Raw genomic sequence first — 26,100 nt, 5'->3', positions numbered from 1 at the left:
TGTGAATGTATTCCCCTGTATTTTCTTCTAGAAGTTTATTATTTCACTTCTCACATTTAGATCTAAAATCTACCTTTAATTTATTTTTAGTAAGAGGAAAGGTAAGATCAAAGTTAATGTGATTTCTCATGTGTGGGCTGATCTAGTATCATTTATTGAAGAGGCTCACCATTTTTTTCTATTTTGCACACCATTTTTTAAAATGATCATTACTTGCTTGTAATGCTCTTTTTTTCCCCAGAATCTTTTATTTAAGGAATATACACTTTGTTTCATAAATACAACTTTAGGATCATAGTGATTCTTCCCACTGTATCTGCTTTCCCACCCAAACTCCCACCCCTCTTCCTCCTGCCTCTCCTATTGCCATTCATATTTTTTTACTAAGATCTATTTTCAGTTAACTTTATACACATATGATTAACTATGTTAAATAAAGAGTTCAAATAGTAGGAGAAAAAAACTGTTACTCAACAGTTGAGACAAGGGCTGTTCAAAGTCATTGCATTCCAAAGTGTCAATTTCAGTTCTATAGATTACCTTTTAGGTGCTCTGTTAGTTATCACGGATCAGGGAGAACATATGGTGTTTTTCCTTTTGGGACTGGCTTATTGCAATAAGTATGATGTTTTCCAGTTTCATCCACTTTGTTGCAAATGACAGGATTTCATTTCTTTTTACCGCTGTGTAGTATTCCATGAAGTATATATCCCATGATTTCTTTCTTTAGTCTTCAGTTGACAGACATTTGGGTTGATTCCATGTCTTAGCTATTGTGAAATGAGCTGCAATAAACATGGGGGTACAGATAACTATTTCACATGCTGATTTCATTTCTCTTGGGTAAATTCCCAGGAGTGGGAAGGCTGGGTCATATGGTAGGTCTTTATTCAGATATCTGAGGTATCTCCATACTGTCTTCCATAGTGGCTTTACCAGTTTACATTCCCACCAATAGTGAATTAAGATACTTTTTTCCCGCATCCTCACCAGCATTTATTGTTTGTTTATTTCTGTATGAAAGCCATTCTAACAGGGAGTGAGGTGAAACTTCACTGTGGCTCTGATTTGCATTTCTCTACGGCTTGCTAGTGATCCTGAGCATTTTTTCATGTGTCTGTTGGCCATTTGGATTTCCTCTTTTGAAAAATGCCTGTTTAAGTCTTTTGCCCATTTCTTAACTGGATTTTTTGTTTTATTGTTGTTGAGTTTCTTAATCTCTTTATGTATTCTGGTTATTAATCCTTTATCAGTTGCATAGTTTGCAAATAATTTCTTCTGCTTATAATGCTCTTTTCTGTTCTTTTGAGTTATTTGTCTGTTCCTATGCCAGTATCACAATGTGAAATACTGATCATTTTGAAGTCTGATTATTAAGTCTTCCAGCCTTGTTCTTTTAGATTGTCTTGACTGTCCTTGGTTCTTTTTCATTTCCATATATTTTACTATTAGTTTCCCAGTTCTCACAACAACCAAAAAACCTACTGGGATTTTGAATTGTGATTGAACTGAATCTATAAATCAATTTGAGGATCGTTCATATCTTAAAATGCTAAGTTTTGGGGCCAGCATTGTGGTGCAGCAGATTGAATTGCTACTTGTGAATTAGCATATCATGTCGGCATGCCAGTTTGAATCCCAGCAGCTCTGCATCTGATCCAGCTCCATGCCATTGTGCCTGGGAAGCAGTGGAAATTGGCCCAAGTACTTGGACCCTTGCCATACATGTGGGAGACCCAGATAGAGTTCCTGGCTCTTGACTGTAGTCTGGCCCAGACTGGGCTTTTGCAGACATTTGGGAAGTGAATCAGCAGATGAAAGATTTCTCTTCTCTGTCTGTTTCTCTATTTCTCTGTTACTCTGCCTTTCAAATAAATAAATAAATACTTTAAAAAAAAAGAATTGACAATCTACAAGGCAAGTGAAATACTGGGCTCATGTAGGTGAGCTTCCATTCTCTACATGGTTGGCCTCTTGAGTATTTGGGATGCTTGAGCCAGATGTGTTTTTGTGTTTCACTTAGCTTTATACTGCTGCTCAGTGGGAGCATTTTTCAGCTATAAGCTACAGAAGTGGAAATCTCCTCTGTGTTTTGTGTATAGTTACAAATATTAGTTGTTCACTGTGGTAAATTCAGAAAATTCATGAGTATAAAATAAAAAAATGAAATTTGCACCATCTCCAAAGCCCATTCTCCAGAGATTAATCGTTGTAACATCGTAAGTTTTATTCCAAACTTTTGCTATTCTCAGTGTTGATTTTCCTGACTCTAGTCTTAAGCAATCACTTAACTTCACTGTCTCTGTTTCATAGTATGAAGTCTTGGGAGGGGTGTGTGGTGCAGCAGGCTAAGCCACCATTTGGGACACCTAGATCCCATATTGGAGTGTGTGGTTCAAGTCGCCAGCTACTCTGTGCTTCTGAACCAGCATCCTGCTGATACACCTAAGAGGCAGAGGATGCTGGCCCAAATCCTTGGGTTCCCACCGTCCTCACGGGAGATGCAGATGGGTCCTAGCTTTTCCTGACCTAACCTTGGCTGTTGTGGGGATTTGTGGGGAGTGAATGAATGTATGGAAGATCTCTGTCTGTCTCTCTGCCTTGTAAATGAAAAAATAAATCCCTCAAAAAACAGTCTTCCTCAGAGAATCATTATAAAAATTAGATAATACATAAAAAGTAATAGTCACAGCCATGAAACACAGTAAGCACTCTATATATAACTTATGTTAGCTTTTATTTTGATCCATCAGTTTTGCTAAGTTCTTGCAGCAAGTGGCAATAATTTTCTGTTTCATTGAAGGAGAGACTATGTTTCTAAGTGTGTTGAGCACATCTTCAACATCTCTGTAAAGGCAGTATATGACGAATTTCAGAGGGGATTTTATAAAGTATGCAACAAGCAAATTATTGAATGTTTTCGTCCTGGAGAACTGAAGGATGCGATTGTTGGAAATACAGACTTTGACTGGGAAACATTTGAAAAGGTATATCATAAAGGCCAAGCTGATTGAATTCAGTTTCCCTTCCTGTTCCACGAATGACTTTTGTTTTTTTCTGTAGAATGCACAATATCAACAAGGATACAACAGTTCACATCCCACCATCGTGATGTTTTGGGAAGCTTTACACAAACTGTCTCTGGAAGAAAAGAAGAAATTCCTTGGTAAGTCTTAACAAGGAGTAGATCTTTAAATGTGTATGTTTTTCACAGAATAAAAATCTGTGAAAGGTGCCATGGGCAACAAACCATACTGTTGGAACCACTCATAGTCCATCTGCTTGTCCTCTGTGTCCCAGCATCAGTACAGATGTTCATAAAGAGGATCTTTCCCCTGTGGTTTCGTCCTTGCTTATGCCTTTTAATATTTTCTTCTTGAGGCCAGTGTTGTAGTATGGCAGCGACCGCTTGAGATACCCTCATCCCATAACAGAGTGTCAGTTCAGGTCCCCGCAGCCCTGCTTCCAATCTTACTTCCTGAAAATATGCCTGAGAGGCTGCAGATAACGGCCCAAGCTGTGTTCCTTAGGCCAACCACACGGGAAACCTGGATGGATTCCTGGTTCCTGGCTTTGGCCTGGCCTAATCCTGGCTGTTGCAAACATTTGTAGAATAAATGATCAGATGGAAGAACTCTTTCTCTCCCTCTTCCTCTGCATTTCACATCAGTAAATAATCTTTAAACATCGTTTTTCTTCTTTTCTTCATCCACACTAAAGTTTAAACTTTCTTTCTGTAGTCTGCATCATCATTAAATTATCTGGCTCTTATTGGATTAGCTAGGATTATTTATTTATTTGAGAGGCAGGAAGACACCTGCATACACACAGAGAGGAACTCAGTCCAGATCTTCTACACGGGTGGCATGCACCCAATTACTTGAACCATCCCCACCATCTCCCAGGACCCGCATTAGCAGGAAGTTGGAATCTAGAATTTAGGATTGAACCCAAGTACTCTAATGTGGGACCTAGGCATCCTAACTAGCATCGTAACTCCTAGGCCAAATACCTGTCCCAAAGATATTTTATTTGGCTAGTCTTTACTATTGCTGTAATATTATTATGACTCTATTTACTGTTGTTTTACACAGCTGTTTTACTTGTGTTTTTAGTTCTGTTTTACCTTGCTTCACAGTTTTCAACCTCAGTTTTATGCTTACTTGGTGGTTTCCTAGGACAGTCTTAATGAACTTTCTCCCTCATTTTTGTACTCAATTCCCTCACTTGTTTTTGAGAACCATTGATCTTCTTGTTCTCATTGTTGTGGATTACCTTTGTTAGGAGAGATTCAGACTTACACTGAAACCCAGCCTGCCTTTCCAGCCTTAATGCTGGAGGATCTCTGTCCATCACACAGTTCAATGGTGTGTGCACCCCTGAGCTCCCCTTGCAACTCCCCATATCCCACGTTTCTCTGCAGCCACTTCCCCTGCCCTCACTTCCCTCCCTCCCTGGAGCCTCCCTAATCCTTTCCCTTCTTAAAAGTCTGGCACAGTCCTGACCCCCAGGACATTTCCCCAGTCTTCCCTCCCAGTGCTTGTCCCCACTTCAGAAAGCAGCATTTACCCTGGGGAGGCCGGACCTCCTTGGTGCTACCATTGGCTTGTACACAAGATCTTGCTGTTAGTCTTTTTCTGCACCAAGAATCCAGTACAGTGGTTATCTGTGCTTTCATTGTGTTAAGAGGGAAAACTCCAGAAATAAACAGTTCATCAGTTTCAATTCACACATCATTCTGAGTAGTGAGATATCAGTCACACTGTCCTGTGCCATCTTGCTTGGGATGTGACAACCCTTTGTTCTGCATGTCCAGGCTGCATTTTCTACACACCCATTAGTTACTTAGTAGCTGTCTGGGTTGTCAGATTGACTGTGATGGTATTGCATTATTCAAGTAATCCTTATTTTACTTAATAATGTGCAATTAGGGGCTGACGTTGTGGTGTGGTGGGTTAAGCCACCACTTGTGACTCCAGTATCCCATTTCAGAATGCCAGTTCCAATCCCTTCTACACCGCTTCTGACCCAGCTTCCTGCTAATGCACATGAGAGGGCAGCAGATGGTGGCACAAGGGCTTGGGACCCTGCCACCCACGTGGAAGACCAAGATGGGGTTCCTAGCTCCTGGCTTCCACCTGGCACAGACCTGGCTGTTGTGGCTGTTTGGGGAATGAACCGGAGGATGGGAGATACCTCTCTCTCTCTCTCTCTCTCTCTCTCTCTCTCTCTCCCTCTCCCTCCCCCCTCCCCCTCCCTCCCTCTCTCCCTCTCTCACCCCCCCCCCATTGATCTGCCTTTCAAATAAATAAATAAATGTTTTCATAAGTAATGTGCAAAGGGAGCAATGCTGGCAATTCTGATACGCTAAAGAGAAGCTATAAAATACTTCCTTTAAGTAAAAAGGTAGAAGTATATCATGGATGTGTATATATAAGAAAACAACATATTATATATAGAAAAAAATCCAGTATGTAGAGGGCTTGGTCCGTTTCCAGAACTTTGTCATCCTATGGAGGTCCTGGCATGTATTCCCCCATAGATTTGGGGTGATCCATTACATTCCCATGCAGACTAAGCTGCCGAAGACAATGACTGTGTGTCAGATGTTGTGCTACTACGGTCTCCAGTGTGCTAATGTAGAACTCTGTACTACATGCTCAGAAAAGTTTTTTGGATAAACAGATTTTTTTCTTTAAAAAGATATTTCAGTCTCTGAAAAAGATCACCCAATTTTCTTCTTCTTTTTAGTGTTTCTTACAGGAACTGACAGAACACAAATAAAAAATTTAAAGAACATGAAAATAACATTCTGCTGTCCTGACAGTTTGAGTGAGAAAGACCCCATGCGAGCGCAGACATGTTTCTGTCTTCTCTACCTCCCTAAGTATTCCACCATGGAGAGGGTGGAAGAAGCGTTTCAGGTCGCCATCAACAACAGCCGAGGATTTGGCTGAAGCTGCACCAGAATATTTACCTCTTTGGGGAAATATTGTCAAAAATAAAGTTCAAAATGCAAAATCTAACAGATGCGTGTTCGCTATTTAGTATGTTGGCCTCTTTTAGACTTGCTGGCATTGCATGCAAGACATAGTAGGATGTGGACTGGGCTCTTCTGTGACACACATACCTGCATGATCTGGCCTGAGGGAGAGTGTTTAGCTTGATTGTATTTTTTAAAGACTGCCTAATATCTGTTTTCCCTTCTTTAGGTACAGATACCCTAAATGGTGGGAGTGACATTGTGCCCCATTTACAAAACACAACATATTTTTCAACCTTCCCTGATGGAAGGGATGGGTGGTAATGGTTTGCAAAAGTCTCTGGAGGGACCGGCGCCATGGCTCAACAGGCTAATCCTCCACCTTGCGGCGCCAGCACACCAGGTTCTAGTCCCAGTTGGGGTGCCGGATTCTATCCCAGTTGCCCCTCTTCCAGGCCAGCTCTCTGCTATGGCCCAGGAAGGCAGTGGAGGATGGCCCAAGTCCTTGGGCCCTGCACCCACATGGGAGACCAGGAGAGGCACCTGGCTCCTGGCTTTGGATCAGCGAGATGCGCCGGCTGCAGTGGCCATTGGAGGGTGAACCAATGGCAAAGGAAGACCTTTCTCTCTGTCTCTCTCTCTCACTACCCACTCTGCCTGTCAAAAAAAAAAAAAAAAAAAAGTCTCTGGAGGAAGCTTCTGAAAGGGAGACTTTTGCCACTGGCAGGAACTGTTTGGCTCTCTTCATTTCTCCCTTCGTGGAACAGAGGCTTGACAGCTGGAGCTTCAGCTGTGTCTTCAGACCATTAGGGAGAGTCAGAGAAGACAAACACCTTTTCTCTAACATTCTTAAGCTTCATTGTCAGATACTGACTACATCTGAACATCTTATGGTGGGAGAGAAAGTAACTCAAGCATGTTGTGTTTACCAAAGGTGTAGTAAGGTCTGTTATAGTCAGGCACATTCCTTACTGATGAATTAAAAATAGAAATATAATGGGCAAGGACATTAAAGAAAGATGAAAGGTGACAGCCAAAAGCTGATGGTACTGAGAACAAAGCCACTAGGGAAAAGGACATGAAGCCACCTTAAAGGTCAAGGTTTTGTGAAGGATCTGCACTGAGACAGCTTCTGTAGGGTAGGAGCAAATAGTGTTCTATGTGAATTCAAAGTCGTGGTGAGTCTTTAAGTGTAGCTGATGTATCTTTTTTTCTGGTACATACTCAATTCAAAAACAGTTTGATATGTTTATAAAGTAGACCATTGATCTTTGTATATCAGTATTGTTTTAGGTAGAGAAAGGGGTACAGTGAAACTTGTCTCAAAATCGTATTTTTTGTTTGAGCTAGATTTTTGGATGGACAATCTCAATCTCTATTTTACCTTCCTATTTAGAGATTAGAGAGAGGAAAGCTATGTCTCCCTTGACCTTTATGTGAATTAGATTCCTTCAACAGGATGCACTCATTGTGTTTGCAAAAGATTTGGAGTGTGACAGAAGATGGCTGGCTGTGGAGATGGGCTAAGGGCAGCAAAAGAGGAGGCATCAGATGTTAGTGCAGGCAGCAGCTGTGTCTCCACCATTGGTGGCAGGGGTATCAGTGGCAACAGCAGCTTCTGGCCTTGGAGGTAATACTGAACCTAAATCCTGTGATAGCCTGCCTACTTCCATATATACAGCCCTTCCAAAGTTGTGTAAGCATCTGTTTCCCTGAATTAGATCTTCCAGCTGGGAAGTCTGGAGGGATTGTTTCTTACACTGAACTGTGCTAGGGGTTACCACAGTGTTAATCTCTAAGACTCACACACATACACACAGGAAGAAAGGTTTATCTTGGTTCATGGTTCTGGAGATTCACAGTCTGAGATTGGGCAGTCCCCCTGGTTGGGCATTTGGCTGGTGAGGCTGATAGATAGCAGTGGTGGATCGCATGTGGAGGAAGGATCACAGGGCAAGCCAGGAAGACAAGACTATATATATGAGGGACTTAAAAAGTTCACCAAAAGTGGAATTAAAGTAAAAAACATGAACTTTATTTCTCTCTTTTTTTTTCTTAAAGATTCATTTTTTTTTAATTTGACAGGCAGAGTTACAGAGAGAGGTAGAGACAGAGAGAGAGGTCTTACATCTGCTGGTTCACTCCCCAGATGGCCGCAATGCCAGAGCTGAGCCAATCAGGAGCCAGGAGCCTCCTCCAGGTCCCCCACACGGGCACAGGGTCCCAAGGACATGGGCCATCTTCCACCATCTTCCCAGGCCACAGCAGAGACCTGGATCAGAAGAGGAGCAGCTGGGACTAGAACCGGCGCCCACATGGGATGCCGGCACCCCAGGCCAGGGTGTCAACCTGCTGAGCCACAGTGCCGGCCCCATGAACTTTATTTCTCAATATAACCACCAAACAAGCTCAAGACACTTTTGAAAGTGATGACACCAGTTTGTCCCTGAAGAGCTGTGGGTCCTAGGAATTTATGTCAGTGTGGTCTTTTTTTTTTTTTTTTTCTTCTCTTACATTATTAACTGAAGAAAAAGGGTACCATTTAAGGACTTAGGAAGCAAAATGAAGTTCTGAGGAGGCAAGCCAGGACTGTCAGGTGGATACTGAGTGACTTCCCATTGAAACTCACAGCATTGCCCTTGTTTGAGAGAAAAAGAAGTGGGAGCCTGGGTGTGCTGAGTAAGGACTCTGGTGAAGTTTTCCCAGGTGATTTTCTGCTAAAGTTCGACTCACTTCCCCCAAACACTGTCCTAATAAGCAGATGTTGTTACTCCTTGGCCTTCCAGAAAGTCATCAAAGTAAATGCCTCAAGTATCCCCAAAATTTCTTGCCATTATCCTTGTTCCTGGCCAGGCCTGCTCTGGCTTTGACTGGACCACTTCCCATTCTCGGCAGCCAATGCTTTGCTTGTGCTTTGTCTTCAAGATCGTGCTGATGAAAGCACGTTTTATCTCCTATTAAGATTCCTTCAAGAATGTTTCAGAATCTTGATCCTATTTGTTGAAAGTTTCTATTGAAAGCTCTTCTCTTGTCAGGAGCTGATGTGGGCACAGTAGTTTTAGGACTCACGGAGCAGAAATTCTGTTCCAGTTTAATTTTTCAGTCAGGATTGTATAGGCTGAACTAGCAGAATTCCATGCTGTTGGCTATTGTTTCTTCTGTTAATCGTAGGTCCTCTTTAATTAGGAGGTGAATAGGATTAATTTTTTCCCTCACAATATAATGTTGATGGTCTTCCACTATGGGATTCACCTTCAACATTGTCTTGTCTCTTCTGAAAATGACTTCTCCATTTGTAAACTGCTAGTTTGTTTGGGACATTGTCCCCATAAATTTTCTGTTTCAGCATTCTACTCAAGGTTTAGAATAAACTGGATGTTCCTGCTTCGGTTTTTCAGAATTCATGTTGCTCTGATAGAGTTCTATTCAAACTGATGTCTCATCCTTCTTTATGCCCCAAAGCAGATCCTGTTCAGATATGTTAGACAAGTTAATGTGGGTTATTCTGGTGCAGCATGAATTAGAAATCCATGCCTACTGTTTTCAAAGTAGTCACTGAATGTTTTGAATACTCTTCATTGTGTGTAATTCCATTTATATAAAATTTAGAAAATGCAAGCTCAAGTAGAGTGACATGAAGCAGATCGTGATTGCCTAGGGACAGAGATGGAGGTAGAGAGAGGTAGGAGAGGAGGATTACAAAAGGGGAGGAGGAAACTTGTAGATGATGCATATGTATACTATCAACACTTAGTTGATGTTTCTTGTGTCAGGAGTGTGATTTTTAGGGGGACCTAATTTATATGGGCCATTTTGAGTTGGCAGTTGATTTGCCTCAGCCCTCAAATCCCAAAGATGATTAATTCAGGCATTCCCTTGGCTCTAGGTTTTACAAGAGACATTTGCAGTGTAGAAGAGAAAGAGCAAGGTTTTGAAATTGCATTAGGAGACAGCAGTTTGCTGAGAGTACATGAGTCCATTATTGAAATGATGCAAGGTCATTCAACAGCATTGAGCACATACTCTCCTCTACTTGGTAGTGGTTCTTATAGTCTGAGGCAGAGAGAAAAATGGGATGAAATCAATCTAATTTATTTCAGATACTTAAATTTTGAAATTTATTTTTATTTTATTTGAAAGGTAGAAGGACAGACATAGAAAGAGATCTTCTATCCACTGGTTCACTCCCCAAATGCTCACAGACAGGCAGATCTGAACCAAGTACTTGAGCCATCACCTGTTGCCTACCAAGGTGCACATTAGCAGGAAGCTGGATCCAAAGTGGAGTAGCGGGGACTCAGACTTGGCACTCCAATATGAGACATGACATCCAAAATGGCAATCATTGTGCCAAATGCCTTTCCCTTACTCTATTTTAAAAATGTGTTCAGAATCATGATTATGAGAGCAATAAACTTCCTGGGTATGGCTGGTGTTGTGATGTAGTGGGTAAAGCCTCTGCCTGCGACGCTGGCATCCCATGTGGGCTCTGGTTAAAGTTCAGCTGCTCTGCTTCTGATCCAGCTCCCCACTAATTCACCTGAGAAAGCAGTGGAAGATGGCTCGAATGCTTGGGCTGCCGTACCTACCTGGGAGACCTGGAAGAAGCTCCTGGTTCCCAGCTTCCACCTGGTCCAACCACAGCCATTGTGGCCACATGGAGAATGAACCAGCAGATGGAAAATCTCTCTGTCTGTCTCTCTCTCTGTAACTCTGACTTTGAAATAAATAAACCTTAAACATCCTGGACGTGGTGTGTGATGCCCACGAGGTTTATCTTAGTGGGGTCCATCTCTGGAATTTCCTGTGTTCAACCACCTACAAACCCACATCTGCCACTCTTTGTTTCTTGGTCCCTGTGTCAGAGCTGTCTTGTGCTCCACTTAGCTTATATCCCATCCTGCCTCCCCCGGGTCTTCTCCATCATTTTCCAGTCTTTCCTGTGTCTTCTCATCTCCCATGGCTTCACCACAGGCTCTTCTAAAACCGGCACTTCTGCCATTGAGATAATGAAATATTTACCTGCTCTCTACATATATTGAAATCTCACATTGTATTCCATAAATAGGTATAATTGTTGTTAATCAAAAAATACTATTTAAATGTTTAAAAAATAGAGTATATGAAAAATATTCAAAAGTTTGAAGGATAATAAATTTTAAAAAAATTTTTAAAAATCCTTCACTATATGAGGTACTTCAAAAAGTTCATGAAAGTCCGGCATCCCATATGGGCGCCAGTTCAGGTCCTGGCTGCTCCCTTTCCAATCCAGCTGTCTGCTATGGCCTGGGAAAGCAATGCCTGGGGAAGCAGTAGAAGATGGCCTAAGTCCTTGGGCCCCTGCACCTGCGTGGGAGACCTGGAAGAAGCTCCTGGCTCCTGGCTTCGGATCAGCTCAGCTCTGGCTGTTGCAGTCATTTGGGGAGTAAACCAGTGGATGGAAGACCTTTCTCTCTCTCTCTCTCTCTCTCTCTCTTTCTCTCTCTGGTTCTACCTCTCTCTGTAACTCTGTCTTTCAAATAAATAAAATAAATCTTAAAAAAAAGGTAAGTGTTAGTTTTGATGTAAAAAGATTTTTTTTTTAAGATTTACTTATTTATTTGAAAAGTTACTGAGACTTCCATCTTCTGATTCATTCCCCAGATGACCACAACGGCCAGGTCTGGGCCAGGCCAATGCCAGGAGTCAGGAGCTCCTTCCAGGTTTTCTTGTGGGTTGCAGGAGCCAAAGCTCTTGGGCCATCTTCTGCTGCTTTCCCAGGCACAGTAGCAGGAAGCTAGATCGGAAAAAGGGCAGCTGGGACTCCAACCAACACCCATATAGGATGTCGGTGTTACAGGTGGCGGCTTAACTCTCTATGCTACAATGCCAACCCCTTTGCAAAAGAACTTTTTAAATTGATGTAATTTCTTTACAATATACATTTTTCCTGTAACTTTCTGAAGACCCCTTGTATATTTTCTTTGCCTTTCTTCCTGTTTTTCCATAAACATCTACAGTTGCTGTCCCTGCCTCCTACTTTATTCTCTCTTTAGCCCTGTGGTCTGCCCTCCAACCTCTCACCTTTCCCACTCTACTGCTCTGGGAAAAGCCACTGATGACTCTCTTGCAAATTTCAGTGGAAACTTGCCCATTTCCATCTTGAGTAGTGTTTTCAGCTGTTGATTGCTTTTCCCCTTCCAGTTGTTGTGAACTGCTAGAACGGTCACTCCTTTTCCATTTCCTCTGAATGCTTTTCTTAGACTCCCCTGTGTCTACACGTCTTTCTTGATAACCACGGGACTTCAGTTAGCCACATCATGCAGATGGGACTCAGGTATAGAATACAAATCACAGCAGCTGGTATACTTACCTGTAGCACAGCCAGTATTCTGTGGAGTCTGTCTCCACTCCTTACTCTCAATGTGTTCACGATTGAAGTTATCATTTTTCATTTCCCCAGCTGTTTATTCCTGTACTTCACTGGGAGTAGTACCATGGATAACTCCAGGCAGAGCCATCTTCCATTCTTCCCTCTTCTTCGGCTCTCTGTTCTTTATACATCAGTCAACTCTTGATGATTCTAGTTCTAAATCCCTCTGCATCCCACTACCCATGCCCTAGTTTAAGCTATCATCTTCTCCTGTGTTACTGCAGTAGCCTTGCAACCGGTCTCCTTACCTATAGACCAACACAGTCCAATAGAACTTTATGAGGGCTGGAATCCCAGGCACCATCTGAAAACGTGGACCCATTCTGTGGATGAGACTCCAGCGTTGTTCTTTTTTTTTTTTTTTTTTTTTTTTTTTTGACAGGCAGGGTGTACAGTGAGAGAGAGACAGAGAGAAAGGTCTTCTTTCCATTGGTTCACCCCCCAAATGGTCACTATGGCCAGCGTGCTGCGCCAATCCAAAGCCAGGAGCCAGGTGCTTCCTCCTGGTCTCCCATGCAGGTGCAGGGCCCAAGTACCTGGGGCATCCTCCACTGCCTTCTCGGGCCACAGCAGAGAGCTGGACTGGAAGAGGAGCAACTGGGACAGATCCGGCGCCCCAACTGGGACTAGAACCCGGGGTGCTGGCGCCACAGGCAGAGGATTAGCCAAGTGAGCCGTGGCACTGGCCTCCAGTGTTCTTTGAAGAATTTTTAAGAGAGATGTTTTCATTGGCAGTAGTGAGCAAAACAGTCCATCTAGAGCTGTGCTGTTCAATGTGTGGCTTTTTTTAGAAATTTAAACTCAGTTCCTCATTCACACTAGGCACACTTCAAGGGCTCTGTATCTGCACATCACGAATGGCTACTGGGTTAGACAGTGCAAATACGAGCACCTAACCACAGGGATACAGTAATTTTGTAATCTTGTACATACTTTTGGGTTTTTCTGTTTTTTTTTTTTCTTCTTTTTCTGGGCAGAAGAGCCAAGCAACAAAATCTGATGTGATGTGCCCTGTGTACAGCTGCAGCCTCGCCTCCCACCACCCCTGTTACCAGCCTTTGTGACGATTCTGTCTCCTGAATGAGCCACTTCCCATCCCACTCTCCTCACTCCCTTTCTTCACTTCTCTTCAGTTCTGCCTCCCCGGCTGTCTGGGTTATTCCCACCCATCTTTTGTCATTCTCCTGGCTGTCATTGCATTCTAGAAAATGCTAAACAGACGTCTGGGACAAGGCTACTTCACTCCACATTCCATAAGGGCAGTCCTCTGGTTCCTTCTTAGCACTTGGTTGCCAGTGTCCCATATGTTAGTGAAAAGCGCCATCTGGTGGCACAGAGAGAGGACAACAATCTCCTCCGAACGGAGCATTGCCTGAAACCAGCACAAGGAAGGGGCCGGCCTTTCTCACTGTACATGGCTCTTGGCTGTGCCAGGTAATTTTGTATTTTCTACATCAGTTAAACTCTCACTTGGACAGCGACACTCTGTGTTGTGTTTGGAAACAGAAGGACCTCCGTGCTACACAGGGATTGGCAGTGGACACCCAGAAGGATGTCCAGCCCCCACAGCAGCAGCCAATGACACAGGTGTGTGTAGAATGTTGCACAGAAAATGAAATAAAGTCCAGGGATCCAACCAGTACGAATAATGTAGATCCAGAAGAGTGTACAAGAAAAGGACTGAAAGATGGGTGGGTTTTAACACACAGTTAAACATGCAAGTTCAGAGGACTATCTTCATTTGCACTTGGATTTGCTGTTAGTGTTTCTCATGGTTGTATAGCTTTTGGTTTTGCATACTCATCTTTATGAATACAACTGTATACATAGGATTTAATTTTTAAAACAATATTTAGGGGCCGGCGCCACGGCTCACTAGGCTAATCCTCCACCTGCGGTGCTGGCACCCCAGGTTCTAGTCCCGGTCAGGTTGTCGGATTCTGTCCCAGTTGCTCCTCTTCCAGGCCAGTTCTCTGCTGTGGCCCGGGAGTGCAGTGGAGGATGGCCCAAGACCTTGGGCCCTGCACCCGCATGGGAGACCAGGTGAGGCACCTGGCTCCTGGCTTCAGATCAGCGCGGTGCGCCGGCCACAGCGCACCGGCTGCAGTGGCCATTGGGGGGTGAACCAACGGAAAAGGAAGACCTTTCTCTCTGTCTCACTCACTGTCCATTCTGCCTGTCAAAAGAAAAAAAAGAAAAAAAAATAGGTATCTGTTAGTATAAAATCTTTATGCATAAGTTATAATTTAATTTTGTTGTTTATGTACTCTGACACACAATGAAGGTTAAAACTGCTTCCTCAAACTCTACTTTTCATAAGCTAGAATCGTCTGCAGTCCCTGTTAAAATGAAGTCAGGAAGTCTGATTAAATAAATTCTTTGGAAACCACAGCAACAAGAAAACAAAAAGCCTCCCACCTGCTCTGGAAGTGTGCATCGTTTCCTCCATCTCACAGACGCAGTCTGAGGTTCGGAGGAGTCTCCCGCAAAAGCCTTCTCTTTTCAGGACCGGAAGTGAGCAGAGATCATACCAGATCCCTTTATTTTGCTCCCTCAGAGTGGGAGCCTCATCTAGAGCTAATGGGAAAGATCTCACTAATGAGCTGGTTGAAGATGATCCCTATCAGCGATGCAGCTGGGGCGCTTAGGAAGATCATCCTTTAAGAGGCTCTAGGGAAGCAGGTGGTCTCCTGATGCTGGTGAAGGAATTACCGAGGCGTGGGCAGTAGTTCCAGACTGGTGAGGAGAACGTGTTCATCAGGTGCCACAGCTGGAGGAGCTGGGGTCGGTGTGCTGGTGTGTGGCATGGGAAGCTGGCAAAGGAGAATCCCCATTAACAGGAAGTCAGGCTGTTCTCCAGTGAGAAATATGAGAGAGAGATGCTGGAAACCTGCTGGAAGAATTCCCAACAAAATGTGTCCTGAGAGGATCACTAGAGGTAGCGCCTTGTGGTAGATAAAATGTAGAAGGCTTAAGACCTGCCTTCTACTTTTGGCTGGCTTCTAGTCAGGAAATGACTTGAACTTGGGCTGCACATTTGGATATTGCTTTTGTTTTAGTTTGGTTAGGTCTTGGTAGCAGCTTTATTGAGCTGTACTTCACGTGAACACATGGCGGCCTCCCTCCATCCTTGGTTTCACTTTCTGCTGTTTCAGTTACTCATGGTCAACTTCAGTGCAAAAATATGAGTATTTGCCTTGACTGTTTCAAGAGAAACATTCACATAACTTTCACTATAATATAGTTGCCTATTTTATTATTGTTTATCTCCTTGCTTAAGTAATAAACTATATCATGGGTTATGCATGTATAAGAGAAAATGTAGTATGTAGAAAGTTTGCTACTGTCTTAGTTTTCTGTTGCTATACCCAAATACCCAAGGCTGGGAAACGTATAAAGGAAAGAGGCTTCTTTAGCTCCCAGTTTTGGAGGTTCTAGGACATTGCGTCGAAGTTGGTTCCGCTCAGATAACATCACAAGATCAAGGGTGGTGAAGGAGGGGGAGATCACGATGCCAGACAGGGAGTCAGAGTGGGAAGGGTCAGGCTTGCTCTCTTAGAACAACCTTCTCATGAACTCTAACCAGGTTGCCATGAGAACCACCTTAAATTCTTCCAAGGACAGCGCCCCCAGTGACTTCCCAGTAGGCCCGATCTCTTCATTGTTTTACCACCTATCACATGGTCACCCTGGGAACCAAGCTGCTGACATCTGAACCTTTACAGGACAGTCAGACCACATCCACACCATAGCAGGTCCTCTCTGTGGTCCAGGCATCCACTGGCGGCTTCAGAATGTGTGCCCCACAGACTAGGGGGGATTACTCTCATTCAGCCATGTTACAATATGCAACTGAATGGTGTTAGTATATGCACAGAAGTGTACAACCATCACAATTTTAGACTGTTTTCATTATCCAAAGAGAAAACTTGTGCCTTGTAGCCATATCTCCGTCTCCAGCCCTGGGTACCCACTAATCTGCTGTCCATCCCCATAAATTAGCCTATTAGGGACATTTCATGTAAAAGAGATCAAACGATTTGTGATCTTTGAAAACCAGCTTCTTCACTTAGCATAACATTTTCAGATTTCATTTGTGTTGCAGCATAGATCAGTACTCAATCCTTTTTTATTGCCAAGTTTCATGGTGTTCATACCACATTTTATCTAACATGCATCAAGTGACAAACATTTGTGTTGTTTCTACCTTTCATTAAAATTTTTTTTGCTATTATGGATTATGCTTCTGTGAACATTTGCTTCTAAAAATGTTTGTGTGGACATAAGTTTTCATTTCTCTTGGGTGAATGATATGTACCTAGGAGTGGAATTGTGGGGTCATATAGTAACTCTATGTTTAATCTTTTAGGGATTATCAACTGTTTTACAAAGAAGTTTCAGCATTTTGTAGTCTCACCAGCAGCTAAAAGATCTTTTAAGACTGCACATTTGTTCAAAAGTGTGACAGTAAGGCAGTGAAACACTACTTTTATGTATCTGTATTCCCTTCCCCCTCTTTTGTGTGCTATGATTGCCATGCATATTACTTCTATTACAAACCCAGCAATATGTAATTTGATGTCTGTGAAAGAAACTGAAAGAAAAGGAAACAAGTACTGTATATATCATTAGCTATATTAACTTTATTATTTATCTTTATATGTGTTCCTGTAAATTCAAGTTACCATCTAGTATCATTTCTCTATTCTAAATACAGCTCTGCTTAATCCATGTCCTATGTGCTTTTACAATAAATATGTTCTGGCCAGCGCCGCGGCTCAATTGGCTAATCCTCCGCCTGCAGCGCCGGCACACTGGGTTCTAGTCCCGGTTGTCCCTCTTCCAGGTCAGCTCTCTGCTATGGCCAGGGAGTGCAGTGGAGGATGGCCCAAGTCCTTGGGCCCTGCACCTGCATGGGAGACCAGGAGAAGCACCTGGCTCCTGGCTTCGGATCAGCGCGATGCGCTGGCCGCAGCGGCCATTGGGGGGTGAACCAATGGCAAAGGAAGACCTTTCTCTCTGTCTCTGTCTACTCTGCCTGTCCAAAACAAACAAACAAAAACAAAACAAAACAAAAAACAATAAATATGTTCTATGTGAGGGTACTTCAAAACACTCATTGAAGATAGAATTAAAATATATGCTTATTCTGGTGCAAAAAAAATGGCATCATATGTAGTTTTTATAATACACATTTCCCATGAACTTTTTGAAGACTCCCTTACACATTATAGGCCCCCAAATACAATTGTTGTTATTCTGTTTTCTATAATTGTGCTGCCAGTTAAGAAAGGGGAAGAAATTGCATTTATAGTTTTATATCCCATAATTGCATTTACTATTCCAGGAGCTACACATACCAGGAAATACCATCTCACCCAGAGGCTGGGGGAAAAAGCCTCCTGTTGGTGGCTACACCCTTCTGGAGTGGCCACCACTGTGAGCTGAGTGTGGAAAGTGGCTGGTTGGGAGTTCAAGAGCCACAAACTCACCCTTTTTATACTGTAGAGTTTCTGGACTGTTTTGATTGCTATATGCCCTCAGGACAGTTTCCGGAGATTTTAAAAGGTTGTTTTACAATTTTCCCCAGGTGGGTTTGTCTCACTGGGGAACAGGTCTGCAGAGCTCCTGATTCGCCAGCACACTGTCGTCAGCTTCACTTGGTTCTTTACCAAGGAATTTCACCGGTCAAACTTAGTTTCATCCTCCACAGTTTTATAAAAGAAGCAGGGGAAGGATTTCTAGCCCTAAAGGTGAGGTGTGGAGTTGTGAAGTGGCTTGGGGGAGCCATGTGCTCACTCAGGAAGCACATGCCTGCTCTGGGCTAAGCTAAGCGTCAGGTGAATTCAGTGCCCTAGTTGGGGTGCCGGATTCTGTCCTAGTTGCTCCTCTTCCAGTCCAGCTCTCTGTTGTGGCCCAGGGAAGGCAGTGGAGGATGGCCTAAGTGCTTGGGCCCTCCACCTGCATGGGAGACCAGGAGAAGCACCTGGCTCCTGGCTTCAGATTGGTGCAGCGCGCCGGCCGTAGTGGCTGTTTGGGGGGTGAACCAATGGAAGGAAGACCTTTCCCTCTGTCTCTCACTAACTCTGCCTGTCAAAAAAAAAAAAAAAAAAAAAAAAAAAGAAAGAAAGAAAATATATCACTATCATGTTTTAATTTCCTTCTAATGGATTAGAATCATTGTCCAAAACATCTCCTAAATTACTCTAAGATTCTAACAGAAATCAATTAATATTCGTTTTTAGGTTACTTTAGGGTAACTACTAGAATATTTATGCTATACTCCTGAAATACTATACAGAGTTCAATCATCTTGGAAATTCTGGAAAATCAGGATCTGTTAATGTCAAATGCCTATGGCCTTAGGAATGCTAAACAAACCTCCAAAGGCAGGAAAGGAACTTAAATGTGGCTCAAAACATGGCTCTACACTCAATAGGACACAATCAGCTATGTGAAGTCCTCCTACTCCATCCCTACCCACCAGAGGGCCCCACGGTCCCAGAAAATGACTACTTTGTGTGTTAAGTGCCTCTGCAAACAGCATACATTCAGAGCATCTTCATTTTCCCTCCCTTAATACCATATTCTTTTGACAAAGCAAAAATTCCTGCAAACTGTTTTTTTATGGGAAAGTATCATTTTATTAGTAATATAAGCATTTGATACCAAAGAAATGCAGGTTATTTTACAAACTAAGGATTTTTAAGTACATGAAATTTCCAGTTTATTATACAGTTTTATGTCACACTAGTTTAAATGCATTTCTTTATAACTACATCATACAGGTCCTTTGAGATTATTTCGGTCATCCCTACCATGTCACTTTACCAACAAGCTTGAAGCTAAACAAACAAAATTACAAGTGGCTAACTTTTAGATGAATGGGGTAATGGTCACCAGATGAGTATTAGGGGCGTTAACCTCCAACAAGACACTCTGTTACAAGGTTCCTTCTGACACAGCAGTTATGTCAGAACCTTCAAAACACAAGGGCTGTCAGAATTAGAGTACAATAAAAGAAGCTCCTGCAGCTTAATTCTCTTGTAGGCCCAATCCTGAGAAGCAAGGCAAATCATCTTTCCGCAAAATGCAATGTCTCCCCAGCATTTCCACCTAGTTGAGCTTGCAGAGATGGATGCCCTAGACATCACGAATCTACACACCACCTTGGCTCTGGCTCCCTTAGTTATGCCTGAAGAGTTTAATCCCCATCCAAGTCCAGAGGTGGAAGAACACATACACTGGTATGGTAATGGGCAGGAGCAAACTGTAGAAGCAGAAGCTGGAGGTGCTAGTGCAGCCCTGTGGGAAGTTTTCTTCCACAGAGGCTGCGTAGAAAAGACCTGTGAGAGAAATCAGTGGAATAAGGACGGTCAGTGTAGGAAGAGACAGAAACATTCTCTTCTCCCACTTAATACCTGCCACCTTGTTTTAAAATGGATATGGTATTGAGAACAGTTAGTGCTCTGGTTTTTAAAAATTATGGTCTAGTGCTGCTCCGGTTCTTCTTGCTTCTTATCTTGATGGGTCATCCTTGCTGCCTGTGGTATCATATTAGGAATCCCGTCAATGATTGGATAGGCTATTCCCAGCTCTTCATTAATTAATTCATTTGTTGATGCTTCATATCTGGGAGGGGGAAAAAGGATAAAATGAACTGTGGAAAACAAAATGCCTGGGAGAGCCTGACGCTCAATAAATAACATCACTTCCCCATTCTTGGCATAGTATTAATCCCAGAATAATCTCTAGCAACAGCCAATTCAATTATTTCTCTTGGAAAATTCTTAGACCCTATAACTGTCTCCTTTTTAGTCAATTTCTCTGATGCTCTTGTTCACTTTATTCTCCAGTTATGGCTTAACTTTTTTAATACCAGTAACAAAAGATCTCCTTTTACCCAAATATCCCCTCATTACTTTGGTGAACTCCAAAACCCGCCCACTTAACTACTGGAACAGAAAGTAGAGAAAAACTCAACTTTCTCAATTTCAGAATCCTAAAGAAAGAAACTTAACTGATCTATTAGAAAGGAATCACTGAAAAAATAAAAATATGCAAAATAAAAATTGAGAAAGAGGAGAAGGCAGAAACAAACTGGAAACCAGTGAGTGTGTAGGGAGCTAGACAGTGAGCTGAAAGGCTCAATGATCAAATGGGAATTTCAAGGGTTAAAATGGACTCTCCATTACAGAGAAACATACTAGAAAATACGAAAGTAAAACTTGCTAGCAATGTACCACCCAAAGATAACCAGAGAACATTTTCTTAAAATTTGTTTTTATTTATTTGAAAGGCAGATGGGGGGAGGCTACAGGGAGCGCCATCTTCATTCACTTGCTCACTCCCTGATCAGCCTGAGCAGCCAGGACTAGGCCAGGCTGAAGCCGGGGCCTCGATCCGGGTCTCTCTCATGGGTGGCAGAGGCCCAGCTACTTGAGCCTCCCAGGTGCACATTGGCAGGAAGCTGGAATCCGGGGGAGACAGGACTTGACCCAGGCACTCAGACAGGAACTCCGATTCGGGATGTGGTGTCCCAAGCTGGGCCTTGGGCGCTGCACCAAACGCCGCCACCACTGGTAACACTTCAGTGTTTAGTTTATGTCGTAGGAAATACTAGTTTTGTCCATATGCAGTTTTAATAGCCTGGAACTGTAGAGCTGTGTCCCCAAGAACTGGGTCTAGGCTTAAAGCGGCTTTTGCAGAAACCAGCTGGCCCGCAACTGAGCGAGCCGCTGGGCTCCAGTGCAAGACTGTCAGGCGTCAGCTGGGCGGCTTAGAAACCGGAATGCCTTGGCCTTGTCAGACTCCTACTCCTCCAATCGCTGCGGGACCTTTGTCCAGGCCTCGCCGCACGCCTGGGGCTGGTCCGGGGGGTGGGGAGCGTCCCGGAGTCCGCCCGCTGGGCGTAACGCGCCGGACCCCCCAAAAAGGCTCCGACCCAGGCCTGCGGCCGGCGATTCGGTCTGGCAGGTGTGGGCTCGGCCCCGCCCCGGCCTCCAGAAAATGGCAGCGGAGGATACTTGGGCTGACCCAGCCCCCCCAGCGGCTCTGGGGGGCCGCACGCTCGCCCGGCCCGCTCCCCGCCACAGCAGGCGGCAGAGGGAAGCCCGACGCCGGGCTCTCACCTGAGCGGCTTCTTGGACAGGGGGCACACCAGGAACTCCAGCAGCGCCGGGTCGAAGGCGCTGGGCGGCTGCTCGCTCCGATCTGCCGAGAGCCGCGACCCAGTCGCGCGCAGGCACCGACGGCCGACCCCGGACGCCCGCAGCGCGGAGGCCAGCCTGCCGCGTGCTCCACTGAGCATGGTCCGGCTGCCGGCGACCGCTGCCCGGCGCGCCCTCCGCCAGCCGCGCGGCGTCCCGGCCGCTCAAGCCCCGCCGGCCAGACCTTCCCCTCCGGTGCGCCGGGAAACGCTGCCCGGGCGCCGGCGGAGGCTGGCGCTTTGGTTCCGGGGCCGCTCGGGGCGCCGCCTGGACCCAGAGGCCTCGAGTGACCGCTGCGCTGAGGTCGCGTGGTTTAAGTGGGGTCCGCAGTATTAAGCTTGGAGCTATGTGTTATCTCCACCTGAGGTTGCAAAGACGCTCACATTGGATGTATTGACAGTTAATTGGTTTGATGTAAATCCTTACTTTCTAGTTTCTGTAACCTGTTTGGCTTTCTCTTTTTTATCATAAAATAAAGTTTAAGAGGCTGGCATTTGGCACGTGGGACTCCTGCATCCTATATTTTTATTATCATTATTATTATTTTAAATATTTATTTACTTATTTGAAAGTTAGAGGTTCACAGAGAGAGGAGAGGCAAGAGAGATGTCTTCCATCTAATGGTTCACTCCCCAGATGGCTGCAATGGCCGGAGTTGTGCCAATCCGAAGCCAGGAGCCTCTTCCAGGTCTTCCACGTGGGTGCAGGGGCCCAGGGACTTGAGCCATCTTTCACTGCTTTTCCAGGCCATAGCAGAGAGCAGAGTTGGAAGAGGAGCAGCCAGGACTAGAACCGGCGCTCATATGGGATGCTGGCGGTTCAGGCCCGGCATTAACCCACTGCACCACAGCGCCGGGCTCCTCCTGCATCCCCATATTTAAGGGCCTGGGTTCAAGTCCCAACTCAGTTTCCAGTTCTAGCCTCCTGCAAATGCACGTTAACAGGTAGCAGATGACGGGTCCCTGCCACCCACATGGGAGAGTCAGATGGAGTTCCAGCCTATTGGCTTCAGCCTGGCCCAGTTCTGGTTGTTGGCATTTGGGAATTGAAACAAAGGATGGAAGATCTGTCTCTGTCTCTCTGCCTTTCAAATAAAATGAAAATTAATTAATAAATTAATTTAAAAAGCAACACTTAACCTGAAAGGAAGGGCTTAGGACCCTTGCAGTGGGGCCAGCTGTTACCTACCCAAAGTGGGTTCACTTCCTGATGAGTGGGAATCAGAAGCTGCACTAGGAGGAGTTATGCAGAATAATCTCTGTGTGTGTAGCAAAAGAGACCACGGGGAATCATTTCAAAAGCTGTGGCTCCCCACGCAAGGAAGGCAGGTACCTCTGATTTGGGGTGGGGAATGAATATTCAAGAGGAGATGTTTTGTGGTTACACACCGTGGGGTATAAGCCTGTGCTTGCACCGTTTGGAAGCATGCTCTTACGTACATTGCTTGTTACGGTATGAGCTTTAAGCTCCTACTGGGGTGGAGGTCTTAGCACTAAATGAAGCAAACAGCGACCTTTGAACCTGTCTTGGGCAATCCCTGTGTAGATGTCATTTTTGTGCTAGGGTTTGGCCAGTTCAGGGTGGCCAGTGATTGCATCTCTTGCCTGGAATGTGATGGAAAACAACTTTGAAAGACACCAGGTGCTTTGGAAACTTTAGGGCTTTCAAGTAGAAATGAGTCAGAGTAAAGACTTCAGCTGCTGCAGGTATCAGCAGGTGACACAATTGTTGTGAACTCAATTTCTTTCTTTTTTTTTTTAACAGAGAGAAATAGTTTCAAAGTATTTTCCTTACTTTTTGGGTTAAGATTTATTTATTTATTTGAAAGTCAGAATTACAGAGAGAAAGAGAGAGAGGGAGAGACAAAGAGATCTTCTATCTGAGGGTTCACTCCCCAAATGGCCACAAGAGCCAAGGGTGGGCCAGGTCGAATCCAGGAAGCCAGGAACTTCATCCGGGTCTCCCATGTGGGTGCAGGGGCCCAAGCACTTGGGCTGTCTTCTGCTGCTTTCCCAGGCCATAGCAGAGAGCTGGATCGAAAGTGGAGTGGAGCAGCTAGGACTTGAACTGGCGACCATATGGGATGCTATAAATGGCACTTAACCCACTGTGCCACAGTGCCATTCCCTGAACTCAATTTCTGAATAATATATAACTTCCTTCTGGGGCTGGCGCTGTGCCTGCATCCCATATGGACGCCAGTTCAAGTCCCAGCTGCTCCACTTCCGATCCAGCTCTCTTCTATGGCCTGGGAAAGCATTAGAAGATGGCTCAAGTCGTTGGGCCCCTGCACTCACGTGGGAGACCCGGAAGAAGTTCCTGGCTCCTGGCTTCGGATCAGCACAGCTGCAGCTGTTACAACCATCTGGAGAATGAACCAGCGAATGGAAGACCTCTCTCTCTGCCTCTGCCTTTCTGTAACTCTGCCTTTCAAATAAATAAATTAATTAAAAACAAACCCTTACTTCTATATATGAGCTTGATGGTCACAAGGAATCTAAGTAACTGTAATCGGCTGATGTGTGTGAGACAAATGGCCAATCTGGACAGTGGCTTTTTGATCCCAGGTTTGCCTCCAGCTCTCCATAGAAGTGAGGCATGTTTGGTTTCTCTCTTATAGTGTACTAGATGAGAACTTTGGCTCTTGGCACCCCACAGTTTGGTTCTATGTCCAGAGTTTACTAGCTGGATAATTCCAGCAAATGACTTAACAACACTTCCTTGCATATTCAGGAAGATTAATAATTATAACTATTTTGTGAATTCCCCTCAAGGTAGGAGTTAAATGTGATAGTGTATGCAGTCACCATCTTAAAAAGTGTGCAAATTCATGTTATCTATTGTTATTTTTGTTTTATCTATTCTTTCTAGTTCTACATACTCAAAGATTCATTGTCAGGCATAAATTTTTTTCCCCTTTGTTTTGCTGATTATTGGCTGGCTTTATCATTTCATACCTTGAGTTCCTGGGAGAGAGTGTGGGATATACAGGTACAAATACAAATTTGTGTTTTCGATTTTCTCCTCCACTCAACCATGTAATAGTCACTGGGAAAGTGTTTGTCTTATTTGTTCATCCTATTTAAAAGAACCCAAAATATCACTTGATGCTCATAAGATTTCTTAAGGCTTGGGTACTGTATAGAGTACTGAAAAGGAAACTTCTCTGGGCTGGTGGATACTTAAGAGATAATAAAAGCCAGTGGTAGCTAAGCCCTCCCTCCCTGACAGAGAATCATTGACATTCAGAGCTTTTCATTATTAGCGTTGCTAATGGACTAGAGAATGGAACAGTTGTTAGGGTTGTTCCTGTGTTACCTGCATGCTGTTTCCTACTAAAGAAGTAGCAGGAATTAATTTTTTAGTTCAAGTTAGTTGATCCTTTGGCCCCGAGGGAGAAGGTGAACGTTAGGATATGTTTCAGGTAGAGGGAAGTAGATCTTGACTTCAGCCGGCACTGAATGGACCCAGCTGTTGGCCCTGGTGGGGCAGGGTCAGGCACCCATGCTTCAAGTGAATTTTCTTAGCTTCAGCCTGGCTGACTGATCCCTATCAGCTGGGTTTTCTAACAACTTATAAATAAATTAGTGTCAGTTTGCCTCCACATAGAAGGTTTCAGGCAGATCGGTTTACTTTGCCTTGTATTTGGGGGAGAACAGAGAGGAAAAGTATTGAAAACATCCTTGTGTTTATAACACCAAAAAACCAACAACCAATGTTTAAGTAGCGTCTGAATGTGTGACTGAAATAGTTCAAACTATGTGCGTATGAGGTTGCCAAGTATCATAGCAAAATGTCCCTGAGCAGCCCTCCTTAGCGGAGGAACAGGACTCGTTTTGCTGTCCCTAACTAAATGGAGGTGACAGCGTAGCCTGCAGGACTGGACTTGTTGCTTCAGATGTCGGTGCCTTTTCACTGTTCACATGACTATGACCTTTCCTGTCACCTAGGCCGGGGCACACGTAATCACTGTTAGGTTCCAGGCTCAATTACAGTATGAACTGTGCAACCTTGGGGAAGTTAGCTAACGTTCCCCCTCAATCTCCTCACGTGTAAGAGGATAAGAAGGGCCATGGACCTTTCAGTTTTGAGCAGACGGAACAAAACAATACAGATGAAGCCGTTAGTATGGGAGCTGGCACAGACTACACATTTGAAGAATGCTATCAGCAACAAACTTAGTGAACTTGGTGAGAATTCTGGTAAAAATGGAAAACACAGTCTCTCTGGGTTGCTAAATTGACAATTAACTGAAATTTTGATAGTTTCCAATAGGGATACCATCAAAACACAGTTCTTGGACTGTCATACACACAAAACAAGTCACCAGTCTCCAAGCAGAAGAGGAGCTAGACAACGTATTTTGACGAAATCCCATACATACCAATTGGGGTACTGAAATTTGGGAACATTTAATCTGCTTATATAAGTCAAAATAAGTTTTCCCACTAGATGGCATCATCCACTGTTTGAACAATGATCTCTTCCTGTTCTTG

General features: G+C 44.1%; 3 protein-coding genes and 1 pseudogene across 3 annotated transcripts in view; 2 read left to right on the top strand and 2 right to left on the bottom strand.

Annotated features, from left to right (window-relative positions):
* Positions 1 to 6,026, top strand: part of HERC5 (HECT and RLD domain containing E3 ubiquitin protein ligase 5) — a 66,890-nt gene extending 60,864 nt beyond the window's left edge. Inside the window, exons 21-23 of the mRNA XM_062198913.1 lie at positions 2,804 to 2,987; positions 3,064 to 3,166; positions 5,752 to 6,026. Of these exons, the coding sequence (XP_062054897.1) occupies positions 2,804 to 2,987; positions 3,064 to 3,166; positions 5,752 to 5,957 (493 nt within the window). The 3' untranslated portion in view covers positions 5,958 to 6,026. The remainder of the gene's footprint in view (positions 1 to 2,803; positions 2,988 to 3,063; positions 3,167 to 5,751) is intronic.
* Positions 6,027 to 7,002: 976 nt separating this feature from the next.
* Positions 7,003 to 14,158, top strand: LOC133765316 (DNA-directed RNA polymerases I, II, and III subunit RPABC4-like; annotated as a pseudogene).
* Positions 14,159 to 19,013: 4,855 nt separating this feature from the next.
* On the bottom strand, positions 19,014 to 19,883 carry PIGY (phosphatidylinositol glycan anchor biosynthesis class Y). Its single transcript, XM_062199872.1, has one exon. It carries the CDS (start codon positions 19,794 to 19,796, stop codon positions 19,581 to 19,583), a length of 216 nt encoding a protein of 71 aa, XP_062055856.1. The 5' UTR covers positions 19,797 to 19,883; the 3' UTR covers positions 19,014 to 19,580.
* PYURF (PIGY upstream open reading frame) lies at positions 19,793 to 21,782 on the bottom strand. The gene is made up of 2 exons (XM_062199871.1): positions 21,527 to 21,782; positions 19,793 to 20,027 (listed from the first exon to the last, which is right to left on the bottom strand). Exons 1-2 carry the CDS (start codon positions 21,703 to 21,705, stop codon positions 19,886 to 19,888), a joined length of 321 nt encoding a protein of 106 aa, XP_062055855.1. The 5' UTR covers positions 21,706 to 21,782; the 3' UTR covers positions 19,793 to 19,885.
* Positions 21,783 to 26,100: the final 4,318 nt, after the last annotated feature.

The sequence above is a fragment of the Lepus europaeus genome, chromosome 8 (genome assembly GCF_033115175.1).
Source record: "Lepus europaeus isolate LE1 chromosome 8, mLepTim1.pri, whole genome shotgun sequence".
NCBI classification, from domain to species: domain Eukaryota; kingdom Metazoa; phylum Chordata; class Mammalia; order Lagomorpha; family Leporidae; genus Lepus; species Lepus europaeus.
This window is presented reverse-complemented; position numbering and strand designations above follow the sequence as displayed.

What these genes read in the sequence shown, in the direction of transcription:
- PIGY (XM_062199872.1), bottom strand. Translation starts at nt 19,796, where the DNA reads ATGTTTCTGTCTCTTCCTACACTGACCGTCCTTATTCCACTGATTTCT.
- PYURF (XM_062199871.1), bottom strand. Translation starts at nt 21,705, where the DNA reads ATGCTCAGTGGAGCACGCGGCAGGCTGGCCTCCGCGCTGCGGGCGTCC. An exon ending in CTGTCCAAGAAGCCGCTCAG is followed by an intron (nt 20,028 to 21,526) that starts GTGAGAGCCCGG and finishes TCCCCCTCCCAG; the next exon opens with ATATGAAGCATCAACAAATG.